Below are 17,923 nucleotides of genomic sequence, written 5' to 3'. Positions count from 1 at the left end.
TCTCAGCAAACTGTTTCAGATGAAATGAACACCCAGTTAGTAAACTAGAAAGATATATTTCAGCTCCTGGGTCACTTTATTTAAGTCACCTAACAGCAAGAAATCAGGGTGTGGAAGTGGAGTACGCATAGCATGCTGATCAGTGTTTAGAAGATGAGAGTTGAGTCATATAAACTTGCTAAACCAATAGAACCAGCTTATCAGAAGAGCCTCCTACTTTGCCTTGCAACAGAATCAAATAGTTTTCCCCAGAAGCAGTAATGTGCCATTTTTTTAAAAAGTCCACTGGATGCTATTCAGAATATAAAAAGAGGGTGTCATCTATCCTGTATCAAATGTCCTTTAAAGGAAGAAGTGACTACAGCTGTGAAACCATTTGGAAATAGTTAAAAGATCCATATAAATATAAGACTACAAAGGACCCCCTTATCTTCTAGGAAAATATTAAATTAGAGAAGTTAATTTGTATGCTGTAATGCTACATTCCTAATTTATTGATTTGGACATTGCATCTGAAGTGTTTCTGAAAAACGAAAGTTTTCAGATTCTGTATCGACAACTCTCCATGTTACAGGAAAAACAGGGAGTAACAGTAACTGCATTTGGAGATGTGAACTAGGGAGATAAGAGCTGTGAAGGAGACTTTTTTACATTGAAATTTTTTTTTTTACCATGTGCATTGGTAAAAGTAAGGGGACAAAAATAATGTGATGGTTGCCTTGCAGGAATTCAACTCGAGTGTTGTCCACTTCTCATTTTTGAGGGGAAACTAGAACTCTGAATTTTATGTGAAATCCTCCAATTTCTAAATGTTAACAATTACTTTTTTAAGCACTGTATGAGTTGAACTGTATTCCTATTTGGTGGTATCCTGAAAAGGGCACCTGGCCAAGACAGGGGGTTGGGGGAGTGGTGGTGGTGACATTCGGACTTCTCAACAAGAAAAGGGGCTGGGCTTCCTGGGGGGAAGAGGTGCCTTTTCCTAATTCTGACAGTTACTTACACAGTAATGGCCCTGCTTCTTTGCAATCTCTGGACTAGATGATAGAATTAGAACATTAAAGCTGGAGATAATTCATGTGCCATGTATCTCTGAGGATGACCTTATTTTAACAACCCAAGATGTTCACCCACTAGGCCTTTTTACTCTTCCAGCAATGGCAATGGATTGCACTTATCTTTCCTATTTTGTTTAGTGATGTATCGTGACACACTGTCTTTAACAGGGCCAGGTGTCTGTGTTACTGTGTATAGTGAAAGATGTGTAATATATATGTGTGAATATATGTTCAATTGAACACTAAGGATTTATGACCAAGTAACAGACCAGCAATAGGTTTCATTGCTGAGCTTATATAAAGTTCTGAAAAACTCTCTTCCAAGGTTTTGGAGAATCTTTGTAGCAGTGGATTGGGCAGGGTTATGTGTGTTACATGTATTTAAATTGACAGCTAAGCATCTCCTCACATGAGGAAGAAAATTTCTATAATACTGCTCTTTCCAGGACTCTCCTCCTAGTCTAAAAACAAGCACACAGAGGGCAACGTGTCATGATACAAAGTATACCAGGCTGGGAATAAATAAGGAAACCTGGTTTCTCATACAAATCCTGCTACTATATAGCTATGTAGATGTTTTGTAAGGTTGTTCTAGTTCTTAAGAAAATTGCTTCAAGTAAAATTCATGCTTATAAAAATAGCCATTGGTCTAAGGATTGGTTTAAGACTTTTAAAAAGCTGATAAAGTGTTGAAGTACAAACTTAAGTAGTTCCCAGTGAGGTTTTCATTCCCTAGTAAGAAGAGTACACAACAGATATAATTGGCACACATGGGCTATCTGGGGACTCTCTAGTTATTATAAATCTAATTACGGCAAAGAAATATGCCTTCTGCTTCCAGTGCTACTCCATTCCTAGCTACTTTCTCAAAATCCTTAACATTGCTGCTCAGTGGGGTTAGCTCATGTCTGAGATACAAGGCATTAATTGCTCCTTTTTTTAAAACAAACATCCATTTTTTAAAAATAAGGAATACTGGGGAAAAAACACGAGATGAAGAACAAAGAGAAAGTATCATCAAATGTTTGTTTAAAATCAAATGCAAAGATGTTTACTACCTAGTCATTTTACAACCACTTTAAAACTATTTTCTTCAATTTATATTCAAGTGATTTTACAGCAAAAAAGGTAAGCATACATGACTTTTCTTTCCATTAAACTTATCTATTAATAATCATCTTAATAAACAAAGGGGGACTGAGAAAGATAATGAATATGACCTAAACGGCTTTAAAAGCAGGTGTAATGAAGATGAAAAACTGTGCATCAATATCTTAATCCTATTTGCTGACTTCTGTTGCTCAGTGGAAGAAGCCAGGGCTGCCACCCAGTGGCAACATAAGTCTTTAAATGATTTTAAGATTTAAAGAATAAAAAAAATTTATAATAAAACAAATTGTAAAAACACAAAAAACAAAAACCTCATGAATTAGATGACTTCAATTATAAATCAGTAATTCTGGCATACTAAATGTCTGTTTATAACATACTAAGGAAGGGGAACATTCATTTGCTCAAGCAGCATTGGAGAAATTTTTGAAAATATATGACTTTCTACCATTTACTAAGTTACGTGGTTTTAATTAGTATTTTCAATTAAAATATTGAAGGTTACTTTGCTTAAATTTAAACCTCCAGAATTAATAATGGAGGGGAAAGCTGTGACTATAAAACACACTTGTTTTTCTTCTGTGACCTATAGTAGTCTCTCATCCATACAACCAAACTTCTGTTTGGTAAACAAAAACATAATAGAAGCACCTGCAAAAATAAGATTTTAAAAACGATTGTCTCTAACCATGAGTACATCCCATCTTTTCCTCAGGTATACATGAATTTTAGTGTCCCAGTCAACAAAACTCAAAGCTGAAAGGGGGAAATGAAAATCATAGAAATACTATGCCCGATAATTATTCACATTTTGGGATAGCGAGAAACCAAGTATCTCATTGCCTCCTCTTTCCCCAAAACTTGGCCATAGCTTTTTTCACATTGGCACAGATGTAACGTATCCTAATACAAGATGCTTTGGTAAAATAACACTAGGGAAAAAAATAACACTAGAGCATCCATTTAGTTTGAAAAGCTACATATCTCAGAGACTGCTCTGTTCTCTTGAATAACTAGGTGAGAGAAGCACCAAAAGAAATTCTTAGAAATTTAGAGATTTTTGTTTCCAACAGTTGTAAATTAAAATTGTACAAGGTATGTTTTCTAACCTATTCCCATTTGTTTTGCTTTACATCGAAGACAATGAATGCATTTTTTAAATAATGGCAGACACAACATACTCGATATTTACAATGGCTTGTGACAAATACAATACCTGAAAATAATTTCCAATTTTCCATTTATTATTGCTATTTAGTCACAGAAAAGATTAACACTCTCCAAGAAATTTATTTTAGCATATGTCATATATTGATATAATTTTATATGAAGAGAAACCATTGCAAAAGTGACTAACATGGTGCCCTTACAAGAAAATAAAGGCAATAAAGAAATTTTTCCATATAAAGACTTTTGATCTGCATCATTTTTTCAAAATATAAAACCATAACATTAGAAGCAAACAGAAAAACAGCAAAGAAAACAATAAAACTGAACACCAAGGATAAGGAATTGCTCTATGCAGATGCTTTGCATATGTAGTATATATGTATGGGCTGAGTTATAATAAAAATACTTATGTATTATAGTCAATCCTCACATAGAGTTAGAAACAGGAATTTCCAATCAAGTATGACTGGACTGGCATTTTCTCAGTCTTCAACTACATGACGAATCACAGCTGTGTAGCAGTCACTTCTGGTCAGCAGTATCATGATAAATGCTTGATAAGATATAATTTTTCCCCTTGTTCACTTGTAAAAATTGGTGCCTTTTTGTAATGTTCTACAAGTTCTTCCATGGTGCTGAATTTACGCTGCCCAATGCAGTAGACAGTCTCTTTTAGTTGGACTTTAAAATGCTTGTTCTTCCCTTGTGCTTTTAGTGATACTGAGAAATCATTTGGCTAAAAGAGAAAAAACATGTAAGGTTAACATTTTGAAAGACATCTATTAGCATTTTTATATTAAACACTAACAGCTAAAATTTGAGCACTTAGTAGTAGGCACTGTGCTAAATTATTTATAGAGATTATCTCCTTTATGCCTCAAAATAAACCCATTTTATGATAAAATCAAGGCTGAGAGAAGCTAAGGTATTGAGGATCATTCCATCTAGCTAACAACAGAGCCAGGATCCAAACCAAAGCAGCCAGACCCCAAAGTCTCTTGACTAATATGCTCTCCCTAACACCCACGGCAAATTCTCTGGTTTAACATCGGAAGCACAAGAGCTACCTTCTCTGCAGTCCGACTACTGGAGACTCATGAGAAAACCCAAGACATCCACCTCTTTTCATTTAGCAGCTAACAGTACTTATAGAGGAGCTGAGATAATACTCTGAATCCTCAAAGATGAAGGACACAAAAATGAGAATTAATGTAAGCACTAATGAAGGGTCGTAAACTCAAATGCCTACAAGAGGCCAAAAAAAAAAAAAAGTAAACAAGTGACAGGGTGGACAGATAGAGGAAACAACAATGCATGGCCAGTCTAAAGGAAGTGGCCACTTAGTTGTGACTGTTGCCTTGTGGGAATATGAGCTCAATGTTGACAGGCCTTCCAATTTTAAAAAGGAAGCCTGACATCTGAATTCTTATAATAAATCTCCCAATATTTAAATACTGACAATGAATTCAAATGTTTAAAAAACGTGCAGGTCAAACAAAATATGCCTGTTTGAGATCTCTACTTTAAAAATTCTACTGCTAAAAATGATGATATATTTTGGCTAAAGTCTATGCTCAATTACACATAAGAAAATACACAGTATTCTGCAATCAAGTTACTTTCCTAGCATTTTTTTTTTTTTAACTTAAACTCTCTTTTGAATTGTCTATATCAACCCCAGAAGCCTCTTTTTATACAGTTACTGCCAAAATTTCAAACAGCAGGCTTCTTGGGAACATCCCATACTTATGGTTACTTTACCACCCACTCCAAGGTCACTCCCTTCCAAACCCACTGCCCACTGCTTGTCCTGGAAAGCAGGGCCAGGTCAGCATCTAACAGAAAACAACTCCCATCACTCTTCACTATCATCAACCACCTGCTCTTCCTGAGGGGTTTTGTACAGGCCCCATTTCCTGAACTTCACATTGGACAGTCCAATTAGTCTTAGTCTCTCCTCTTCTTTCCTCTCTCCCTCTCTTATATATACACACATACCACTCACACTGACAGGTGTTCTTCCTTTTCAACCTTTTGTACAATCACACATTCATTTTTGTACAACTACATACACACAAAGCCAATCACTAACCAAGATTTGAAAAGTAGTGGTATCCTTTATCAAGGAAAAATAAAGGCCATTTTTAAGAGAAAGGAGTATCATCAAATTCTAATATCCTAGATGGTACTCCAAAAGTGCTCACATAATTTTCTCATTCAATTTTTATGATTTTATAGTTTTATTGTTTTACTAGTATTAGAATAGAATTTATCTTTTCTTGCAAATGCATTTCAAATATAGTGAGTGTTAAAATAGATTTTTGAGGTACATAATGAAAGTATATTTCCAACTTCCAAACAACTAATTTATGAAGTAACTTAAATATCAATTTTTTAAATTTGGGATTTCCTTTATTATAAGGATGATGGTGCATCCAATATGCAATGTAAGAAATGTTTTCCCAGTTTAGGCTACTGCATTGCTCTACTCTCAATGAAGAAGCCCGTGCTCAATTTTCACAATTTTTCAGTTTAATGCAACAGAAAATTATTTCAGGAAGGCAAAACCAACCAAACCAGACAAGGCCAAATAATCCAGTGTAGTATCACTGCTAGGGCTATGTTTTAGTGAAAATAAATATAGTTGGAAAGAACATCGACTTTAGCTTCAGAACATTTATACCCATGTCCCAGTTTACCACCTGGTTAATTTTAGGGAAGCCACTTAACCTCTCCAATCTTCTATTTACTGTTTTTAATAACGAGAGAGCTCTACTTCCATTTACCTTTGAAAATCAACTTACCGAAGATTCACTATCACGAATGAGGAAATCACCTTCATGCCCTCTTTCGTTTAATGCCATTTCTGCTTGATGCCTGGTGACTTTCCCATAATACCATGGATTGCCAGCAAACTTTCCAGTGAGTGAAGGCCTAATGTAATCACACTGTGGAGGTGATGGTTCCAAACCTGAGGTTAATGGATTATTCTGCATAATGGTAACGTAGTTTTTAGGCACCAGACCAACCGTTCCATTGATCTTCCTGCATTTCCACCACTCAGGGTCATTTTCAGGTTTTTCAATAACATCCATTACATCTCCTTTCTCAAAATTAAGTTCTTCATCATTGGATGAGCTGAATGGGTAAAGAGCCTGTACCACATGCAACACTTGCCCAGTGTTTAGGTTACTGACGACTGCTGCTAATTTCTCTGACAGAGAACCTACATGGTCACCCAAAGGGCTGTCACCTTCCTCAGTTACGTAGTTTGAAGGGAACCATCCAACTTGTCCATTGTAGCTACCCCGCCACCACCCATCACTGCATTTCTCCATGACGATCACCTTCGTTCCTTTTATCAACGACAATTCATCCTCTCGCTCTGCCATATAGTTAAATTTCACATAAGCAGGCATGTTGAGGTCATAGAGACGTTCCCCTGGGTCAACAAAGCTATCATCAGCAGGAGATGCAGAATCTGGCACACTAGGCTTTCTTTTCACTTTTCCAATGCCTGTTTAAATAAAAAGGGGTAATGAAAAGAGCATATAGTCCAATGATAACCAAAAAAAACAATTTCTTCATTACTAAAAAAGGATCTTCAGCGGCTGGCCCCGTGGCCGAGTGGTTAAGTTCATGCGCTCTGCTGCAGGCGGCCCAGTGTTTCGTTGGTTCGAATCCTGGGCGCGGACATGGCACTGCTCATCAGACCACGCTGAGGCAGCGTCCCACATGCCACAACTAGAAGGACCCACAACAAAGAATATACAACTATGTACTGGGAGCTTTGGGGAGAAAAAGGAAAAAAAAAAATCTGTAAAAAAAAAAAAGGATCTTCAACTCTGTAGTTCTTTTAAGCCTTCAAACTTAGATAAATTTTTCTTTCTATATCCCCATGACCTATTATTTTATAACTAGAAGTTTGTACTTTTGACCCCCTTCACAAAATCTCTTTTCATAACTAAACACTTAACTGCAGTTATTATATAAAAGTTTACCTTCTCATCTTTTCTAAGGCCCTGAAATAACTGTATAACATAATTAAAAGGTTGTCCTAAATTAATGAATTTTCTCTTAAATGTAAATATAGATTATTTCTCTCATATCTACAAGAAAAGTACATAAAGGCTCCACCACACCCATATTCTTGTCTTACTTTATTAACCTAGAGTCTACAATTAGCTGTATAAAACAAACACTTAAATTACAACTTGAGATGCAAGATAAAACTGTAATTAGGTCTGGGTAATCCTCCCATTTGCTTCCTTAGTTCCCAGACACAGGTTGCTCTATTTACCTCATGTTTATTTTAAAACAATATATTATCTACTTGTCTCCCCTCATCCCATTCACATGTCAGGTCCACAACAAGGGCAGGGATTCTTATTTCCTCTGTTCATGGATATAAGCCCAAGGCTCTCATATGGTACTCAGTACATACTAGATGCCTAAAATATATTTGTTGAAAGAAATGAGAAAATGACTAAATGGCAATATTATTATACATGTATGCTACATCAACTGCAATCAGGCATTTTCACTGCTTCTTATTTCTTAGCACATGATTTTTTGCTCTATTTGTGCCAAGAAAACTGACGTATTCCTAGGTAACATTTCTCAAATACCTTCTACCTCAAAACTCTTTCTCATTACCCTCATTCTTTTTCTTCACCCAGTTTTCCAACCTTTGATCCTCCTGTTTTCTTAACACTATTTTTCTCCCTCTTTTGGGACTCTTGGCCATCCTTGTTTTCCTCCTACCTATTGTCTAAAAACACACTCAGATCGCTTCTATTCCAAAATAAAATTACTTGATTCTGCTACCTCTTTTAAACTACACTATTCTTTAAAAAGTGGTCTTCTTTTTTTCCTTCAACTTTTTCACCACTCACTTCTAACTCCTTATAAGGTGGTCCTGTCTCTCCACCATTCTACCAAAAGTACTCAAGCAAAACTTGTGAAAACTGTGTCATCTCTTTACTGCCAAATCAGTACCTTTTGGAGCCCTTAGTCTTTTCAAACTCTCTCTGCACCAACCAAGATCATAGATTACTGGCTCCATCATTTTCTCCTTCTTTAACGTCCCTAAGAGTCTCCTGTTTTCCCTACTGACCTGTTTAAATATTCTTGTGTGCCTCTGCCTGGGCTCCTCTAAACCTTGTTATAAAATTGCACTATATTTGTTCACTTCTCCATCATCCTTAATGAAAGAGTGAGCTTCCTGAGGGCAGAAAACTGGATCTTACTGCCTTGTATCTCCAGCACTTAGCAAGTATCCACACTAGTAGTGGGAACAAAGGAATGTTTCCTGAACGGATAAGTGAATGATTCCTTAGTTGAAAGTGTTTCCCAAGATGCCATGCTTGGACTTCCCCTCTACTTCAAGGAAACCATAGATTTTTATTTTCCATATCTTCTGTGTAGACAAGACAGTTGCAAGGTCTCTTCACAGCTCTCAGCTCTTTCTGGGATTCAAGCACTACAATTCCAATTGTCACCAGACATCTACAGACTGTACTATCAGCACCTCAAATACAATACCCATGTCTAAATAAAAATAACCTCTCCCATATCCGTAAATCAACTCCTTCCCTCCCAATTTCCTTACTTCTGGTTAATGGTATCATCATCCTGAAAAATCCCAACACCAGGATTTCTGGCAGAGTAGGGAACTCTAGGGTTTTATCCCTCCAAAAAAAGTAATTAATAAACTGGAGAATACTGTCAGAATCAACTTTTGCAGAACTCTGGAATCTAGTAAAAAATTTACAAAAACTAGAGCAAGGCTTAGTGAAGAAAGAAGCTGCTACTTTGTAGTAAGAGAGCATTTTAAGTTGCCTGCCTACCATCTCTTACATCCCAAATCAGTGGTGGCTGTGAGGACAGCAACATGCACTCCTAACCCCAGAGGAAGCAATACAGATCTTATTCTTAAAGAATTGTGATTGTGGGTTTAAAGCTGTCTGGCAGCTACCTGAAGGACCAGCACAATGGCTTGCCTTGGTCTCAACCAACTTGGAGCATTCTCAGGGCTAGGGTGTCTCTTGCTAAAAGTATTTGACTGACGCAGAAGCCTGGGGCAAAGGACAATAATTGGGATGAGGAACAGACAGATTAAAAACTCTGGGAAGAAAAAATTGGGGAAAGGATATAAGTGGGGAAATAAGGGCTTTTAAAAGCACCTGTGTATAACAGAGAATCAAGAAGGCCACACCCATAGCCAGGGCTGGACACATGCTCAGGGAAGGTCTTAGAAGACCCTATGCTTTTGCTTCTGGCTGACTTTCAGGCTCTGAAGAAGCAGTAAGTGAAGGCTAAGGCATAGTTGTAAATGGCCTGGCTAAGTGTTGAAAAAGTATTTTTTTCTTTTTCCTCTGGTTCCAGTTATTTAAGGAAACTCTGTCAAAACACCAGCTGACAGCTAAGCAAACAGAACACCGACTTCAGTGGCCACACGTGACAAAGAATATAGACTTTACAAAGATATTTTAGAAAGGTCACTAAACAAGCAAACAACCATCACCCACAATAAGATGCAACAACGAACCCTATGGAGGGGTAGAATCTGATGCTGAAAGACAAACTGTCAATCGAGAATTCTGTAATAGCAAAACTGTCCCTCAAACTGAAGGAGAAATTAAGACACTCCCAAACAAACAAAAACTGAAGGAGTGTGTCACACTAGACCCATGCTACAACAAGTGCTCCAAGGAGTCCTCCAGGCTGAAAGGAAAGGATACTAAACAGTAACTGGAAGTCCTAAGAGGAAATAAACAACAGTGGTAAAGGTAGCCACATTTGTAAATAGAAAACCAGTAGTGTTACATTTTTCGCTTACAAGTCCTCTTTTTTCCCTGTATGATTGAAGATACAAGTGTATAAAACAACAATTTCAAATCTACGTTAATGGGCACACAATGTATAAAGATGGAACTGTAAAGGAATAGAATTTTGTATACTATTGAAACTAAGTTTGTATTAATTAAAACTTGATTGCTAAAAAGTTATATTAGGGGCCGGCCCCACAGCCCAGTGGTTAAGTTCGCGCACTCCGCTTCGGTGGCCCAGGGTTTTGCCAGTTTGGATCCTGGGCACAGACATGGCACCACTTGTCAGGCCATGCTGAGGTGGCATCCCACATGCCACAAGCAGAAGGACCCACAACTAAAAGCATACAACTGTGTACCAGAGGGCTTTGGGGAGAAAAAGGAAAAATAAAATCTTTAAAAAAAAATCAAAAAAAAAAAATTCTGTTAATTTCTCACGATTTCCAGCGCACGGGTCGGTGCAGGGGGCACCCGGACTTCCTGTAGACATGCTTGGGGACACAGTTGGAGCTCCAGCACATGGCTCTGCGGCACGGGGGTAGGCTCCGGGGTCCCGCACCTCCCCAGCAGGGAAAGCCTCTGCTTGCCATTAGCAGGGAGGCCACGCCCAGAATCCAGGACACAGGGAAGCTCCCAGTGGGCGGATTCCCCGGCACGGCACCAGACCGCAAGCTGCTGCTGGGCTCACGGTCTCCGGCGCATGGGTTGGTGCAGGGGGTGCCCGGACTTCCCGTAGACGTGCTTGGAGACACAGTTGGAGCTCCAGCGCCTGGCTCTGCGGCACGAGGGAGGGATCCGGGGTCCTGCAACTCCCCGGCAGGGAAAGCTTCTGCTCACCATTAGCATGGAGGCCACGCTCAGAATCCAGGACAAAGGGAAGCTCCCGGTGGGTGGATTCCCCGGCACGGCACCAGACCGCAAGCTGCTGCTGGGCTCACAGTCTCCGGCGCAGGGGTCAGTGCAGGGGGTGCCCAGACTTCCCATGGATGAGCTTGGGGACTGGGTGGAGCTCCAACACCCGGCTCTGCGGCCCGGGGGGATGCTCCAGGGTCCCGCACCCCCCCCCAGCAGGGAGGGCCTCTGCTCGCCATTGGCAGGGAGGCCCCGTCCAGCATTCGGAACACCAGGAAGCTCCCTAGAGCAGAATTCCCCACAAGGCAGCAGCTTACAAGCCACTGCCAAGCCCACGGACTCTGGCTGTGTCCCAGACGAGGCAAGGGTCTCCCAGAGATCCCGTGAGAGTGGAGTGGGGCAGAATGGAGGTCTGGTGAAATGGCTACGTAGCCCAGGGTGGAACTCCAGGTTTCTACAGCAGCCTCAGCAACAGCCTCTGCACAGCACTAGTGGAGAGGTCCCGAGTGGCAATCGCAAGGCGAGAAGGCCCTGGGGCAAAGGCAGCACAGCTAGGTGAGCTAACGACAGACTGCAGAAGATACCCATAGCTCTGCTGGGACCTATAGTGGACAAGTGTGATCTTGTGGGCTCTGTTAGGGACAAAGCAGCGATTACAGGTGATCTTGCTCCTGGCTGCTGGGAAAGCCCACAACACTGCTGCAGACCACAAGGAGGGAGCACGTCTAAGTGGGCTGCAGCAGTAGGCACCAGCAGCCTGAGGCCCCCTTGCGATTGCCCCCACAACCGACGAGGGACCCCACAGGACCACTGTGACTACGAGGAGGGGTCCAGGTCCAGTCAGTAACAGCTGACAGGGTTCCTGGTTGGTGCAGTCTAAACAGGTGCCTCCCCCGCCCCCCCGCCCCCCCGCCACACCAGTCGCAACAAGTGGAAGCAGCAACTAAACTCTATCTCTATGCAGAGGCACAAATCCACGCCATCAAGCAGTATGAAAAAATATATTAAATCTCCAGAACAGAAGGAAAATGATAAGCACCCAGAGAACAATCCCAAAGACAACGAAATCTATAACCTAAATGACGATGATTTCAAAACTGCCATTATTAAAAAACTCAACGACTTAAAAGAGAATTCAGATAGACAACTCAATGAGTTCAGGAGCTATGTCACAAAAGAGCTTGACACTATAAAGAAGAACCAATTAGAAATACTGGAGATGAAGAACACAATGGAGGAGATTAAGAAAAATCTGGACTCTCTGAACAGTAGGGTCGATAATATGATGGACAGAATTAGCAATTTGGAGGATAGGAATATAGAAATGCTGCAGACAGAGGAGGAGAGAGAACTAAGACTAAAAAGAAAGGCATAAACTCTCCGAGAATTATCCGACTCAATTAGGAGATGCAACATAAGAATTATAGGTATACCAGAGGGAGAAGAGAAGGAGAAGGGGGCGGAAGGCCTGTTCAAAGAAATAATAGCTGAGAACTTTCCAAACTTGGGAAGAGAGATGGAACTTCATGTGACAGAAGCCAACAGACCTCCAAACTTTATTAACGCAAGAAGACCAACCCCAAGGCATATAGTAGTGAAACTAGCAAAGGTCAATGACAAAGAAAATCCTAAGGGCAGCCAGGCAGAAGAAAATAACTTACAAAGGAAACCCCATAAGGCTATCAGCTGATTTCTCAGGAGAGACCTTACAGGCTAGAAGAGATTGGAATGAAATATTCAAAACTCTGAAGGACAAAAACCTGCAGCCAAGAATACTCTACCCAGTGAAAATATCCTTCAAATAGGATGGAGAAATAAAAACTTTCCCAGATAAACAAAAGTTAAGGGAGTTCATTGCCGCAAAACCTCCTCTTCAAGAAATGCTCAGGAAGAACCTCATTCCTGAAAAATCAAAAAAAGGAAAGGGGTTACAAAATCCAGAACAAAGGAGATAAGCAGAAGGACGATAACACAAAGTAACAGCTCTCCATCAGGACAAAATGCACAAGAACTGGAAAACAAGTGATAAAATGGCAACAGTAGGCCCCCACGTTTCAATAATCACTCTAAACGTGAATGGACTGAACTCTCCAATCAAAAGGCACAGAGTGGCAGGATGGATCAAAGAACAAGATCCAACAATATGCTGCCTCCAGGAAACACACCTCAGCCCCAAAGACAAACACAGACTCAAAGTGAAGGGATGGAAGACAATACTCCAAGCTAATAATGAACAAAAGAAAGCAGGTGTTGCCATGCTTATATCAGACAAAGTAGACTTCAAAGCAAAACAGATAAAGAAAGACAAAGAGGGGCAGTATATAATGATAAAAGGGAGGCTCCACCAAGATGACATAACACTTATAAATATATACACACCCAACACAGGAGCACCAAAAGTCATAAAGAAACTATTAACAAAACTAAAAGGAGACATCAACAGCAATACAATAATAGTAGGGGACCTCAACACCCCATTAACACCAATGGACAGATTGTCCAGACAGAAAATCAACAAGGAAATTATAGAATTAAATGAAAAATTAGATCAGATGGACCTAATAGATATATATAGGACACTTCATCCAAAAACAGCAGGTTACACATTCTTCTCAAGCACACATGGAACATTCTCAAGGATAGACCATATCTTGGGAAACAAAGCAAGCATCAATAAGTTCAAGAGGGTTGAAATAATATCAAGCATCTTTTCTGATCACAATGCTATGAAACTAGAAATCAACTACAAGAATAAAGCAGGGAAAGGGCCAAAAATGTGGAGACTAAACAACATGCTACTGAACAAACAATGGATTGTTGAAGAAATTAAAGAAGAAATCAAATATTATCTGGAGACAAATGAAAATGAAAACACACCGTACCAAATTATTTGGGACACAGCAAAGGCAGTCCTAAGAGGGAAATTCATTGCAATACAGGCTCACCTCAATAAGCAAGAAAAATCTTACATAAACAACCTCAAACAACACCTAACGGAATTAGAAAAAGAACAAACAAAGCCCAAAGTCAGTAGAAGGAGGGAAATAATAAAAATTAGAGCGGAAATAAATGATAGTGAAACAAAAAAGACAGTAGAAAGGATCAATGAAACAAAGAGTTGGTTCTTCGAAAAAATTAACAAAATTGACAAACCCTTAGCCAGACTCACTAAAAAAAAAAAAGAGACAAGTCTCAAATAAATAAAATTAGAAACGAGAAAGGAGAAATCACAACAGATAACGAAGAAATACAAAGGATCATAAGAGATTACTATGAAAAACTATATGCCAACAAATTGAACAACCTAGAAGAAATGGATAAATTTCTAGACTCATACAACCTACCCAAACTGAATCAGGAAGAAATAGAGAATCTGAATAGACCAATCACAAGTAAAGAAATAGATACAGTAATCAAAAACCTCCCCAAAAATAAGTGTCCAGGACCAGAGGGCTTCTCTGGAGAATTCTACCAAACATTCAAAGAAGATTTAATAACGATCCTTCTCAAACTATTCCAGAAAATAGAGGAAGATGGAGCACTCCCTAATACATTCTATGAAGCCAACATCACTCTGATCCCCAAACCTGACAAGGACAACACAAAGAAGGAAAACTACAGGCCAATATCACTGATCCTCAACAAAATTTTGGCAAACCGAATACAGCAATACATCAAAAAGATTATACACCATGATCAAGTGGGATTTATACCAGGGACACAGGGATGGTTCAACATCTGCAAGTCAATCAACGTGATTCACTACATTAACAAAACGAGAAACAAAAACCACATGATCATCTCAATAGATGCAGAGAAAGCATTCGATAAGATCCAACATCCATTTATGATAAAAACCCTCAATAAAATAGGTATAGAAGGAAAGTACCTCAACATAATAAAGGCCATATATGACAAACCCACAGCCAACATCATACTCAACAGACAAAAACTGAAACCCATCTCTCTCAGAACAGGAACAAGACAAGGGTGCCCACTTTCACCACTCTTATTCAACATAGTACTGGAGGTTTTGGCCAGAGCTATTCGGCAGGAAAAAGAAATAAAAGGAATCCAAACAGGCAACGAAGAAGTTAAACTCTCGCTGTTTGCAGACGACATGATCTTATATATAGAAAACCCCAAAGAATCCATAGAAAAACTATTAGAAACAATCAACAACTACAGCAAAGTTGCAGGGTATATAGACAACATACATAAATCAGTAGCATTTCTATATGCTAACAATGAACTAACAGAAAAAGATCTCAAGAACTCAATCCCATTCACAATTGCAACAAAATGAATAAAATACCTTGGGATAAATTTAACCAAGGAAGTGAAAGATCTATACAACAAAAACCACAAGACCTTCTTGAAAGAAATCGACGATGACATAAAGAGATGGAAAGACATTCCATGCACATGGATTGGAAGAATAAACATAGTTAAAACGTCCATACTACCTAAAGCAATCTACAGATTCAACGCTATCCCAATCAGAATTCCAATGTCATTCTTTACAGAAATTGAACAAAGAATCCTAAAATTCATATGGGGCAACAAAAGACCCTGAATTGCTAAAGCAATCCTGAGAAAGAAGAGCAAAGCTGGAGGCATCACAATCCCTGACTTCAAAACATACTACAAAGCTACAGTAATCAAAACAGCATGATACTGGTACAAAAACAGATGCACAGATCAATGGAACAGAATTGAAAGCCCAGAAATAAAACCACACATCTATGGACAGCTAATCTTTGACAAAGGAGCTGAGGGCCTACAATGGAGGAAAGAAAGTCTCCTCAACAAATGGTGCTGGGAAAAGTGGACAGCCACATGTAAAAGAATGAAAATCAACCATTCTTTTTCACCATTTACTAAAACAAACTCAAAATGGATCAAAGACCTAAAGATTAGGCCGGAAACAATAAGTCTTCTAGAAGAGAGTATCGGCAGTACACTCTTTGACATCAGCTTCAAAAGAATCTTTTCGGACACTATAACCCCTCACATGAGGGAAACAATAGAAAGAATAAACAAATGGGACTTCATCAGACTAAAGAGCTTCTTCAAGGCAAGGGAAAACAGGATTGAAACAAAAAACAGCCCACTAATTGGGAAAAAATATTCACAAGTTATTTATCTGACAAAGGGTTAATCTCTATAATATACAAAGAACTCACACAATTCAACAATAAGAAATCAAACAACCCAATTACAAAATGGGCAGGGGACATGAACAGACATTTCTCCAAAGAAGATATATGGATGGCCAATAGACACATGAAAAGATGCTCATCATCACTAATCATCAGGGAAATGCAAATCAAAACTACACAGGGAAAAGCAAATCAAAACTACACTAAGATATCACCTTACACCTGTTAGAATGGCAAAAACATCTAAAACCAAGAGTGACAAAGGTTGGAGAGGCTGTGGAGAAAAGGGAACCCTCATACACTGTTGCTGGGAATGCAAACTGGTGCAGCCACTATGGAAAACAGTATGGAGATTCCTCAAAAAGTTAAGAATAGAAATACCTATGACCCAGCCATCCCACTACTGGGTATCTATCCTAAGAACCTGAAATCAGCAATTCCAAAAGTTCCATGCACCCCTATGTTCATCGCAGCATTATTCACAATAGCCAAGTCATGGAACCAACCTAAGTGTCCAGCAACTGATGACTGGATAAAGAAGATGTGGTATATATACACGATGGAATACTACTCAGCCATAAAAAAGGACAAAGTCATCCCATTCACAACAACATGGACAGACCTTGAGAGTATTATGTTGAGTGAAATAAGCCAGACAGAGAAAGACGAACTCTGTATGACTCCACTCATAGGTGGTAGTTAACACATGGACAAAGAGAACTGAATGGTGGTTGCCAGGGAAAAGGGGGGTGGGGGGAGGGCACTAGGGGTGAAGTGGTGTACCTACAACATGACTAATAATGATGTACAACTGTAATTTCACAAGGATGTTAACTTTCATAACCTTAATAAAAAAAAATTTTTTTTTAAAGTTATGTTAATTGTAACTTCCAGAGTAATCACTAAGGAAATACTAAACAATTTACAAAAAAGAAATGAAGGGAAACAAAATGGTATAACAGGAAAAAAATCAATTACAAAAGAAGGTACTATTAGAGGAACTAAGGGGACAAAAGGTATAAGACATATAGAAAACAAATAAAATAGCAGAATGCCTTCCTTACCAGTAATTACTTGAAATGTAAATGGATTAAAATATTAGATTAAAAGGCAGAGACTGGCAGAAAGGATTTAAAAACATGATCCAAATTCATGCTATCTACAAGATACTAAGTTTAGATCCAAAGATGCAAATAGGTTTGAAAGTGAAAAGCTAGTAAAAGACATTCGGTGAATATGGTAACCAAAAGAGAGCTGGGGTGGCTATATGAGTATCAGACAACATAGACTTCAAGACAAAAGTTGTTAACAAGAGACAAAGAAGGACATTATATACTGATAACAGTCAATTCATCAAGACGATACAACAATTATAAATATATACACACCTAAGAACAAAGCCCCAAGACATATAAAGCAAAAACTGACAGAATTAAAGGAGAAATTGACAGTTCTACAATATAGTTGGTGACTTCAATACCTCACTTTCAATAACGGAGAGAACTAGACAAAAGATCATTAAGGAAATAGAGGACTTGAAAAACACTATAAACCAGTTAGACCTACAGACACATACTGAACACTACAAAACAACAGCAGAAGACACATTCTTCTCCAGTGCACATGGAACACTCTCCAAGAGAGTGTTATGTTAGGCCACAAAGCAAGCTCAATAAATAGAAAGAGACTGAAATCATTTAAATATCTTTTTTTTTAACACAATGGAATAAAACCAGAAATA

The 17,923-nt window shown here is 38.9% G+C and overlaps 1 protein-coding gene across 5 annotated transcripts in view; it reads right to left on the bottom strand.

Moving 5' to 3' along the window:
- Positions 1-3,391: 3,391 nt before the first annotated feature.
- Positions 3,392-17,923, bottom strand: part of NCK1 (NCK adaptor protein 1) — a 73,185-nt gene continuing 58,653 nt past the window's right edge. For all 5 annotated transcript variants that reach the window (XM_070576147.1, XM_070576148.1, XM_070576152.1 and 2 more), the window contains 2 exons: positions 6,143-6,855; positions 3,392-4,074 (listed from right to left, as the gene is read on the bottom strand). In XM_070576147.1, the coding sequence (XP_070432248.1) occupies positions 3,880-4,074; positions 6,143-6,855 (908 nt within the window). In that variant the 3' untranslated portion in view covers positions 3,392-3,879. The remainder of the gene's footprint in view (positions 4,075-6,142; positions 6,856-17,923) is intronic.

The sequence above is a fragment of the Equus przewalskii genome, chromosome 15 (genome assembly GCF_037783145.1).
Source record: "Equus przewalskii isolate Varuska chromosome 15, EquPr2, whole genome shotgun sequence".
Lineage (NCBI taxonomy): Eukaryota > Metazoa > Chordata > Mammalia > Perissodactyla > Equidae > Equus > Equus przewalskii.
Note: the sequence above shows the minus strand (reverse complement) of the source record. Positions and strands in the feature narration are given on the sequence as shown.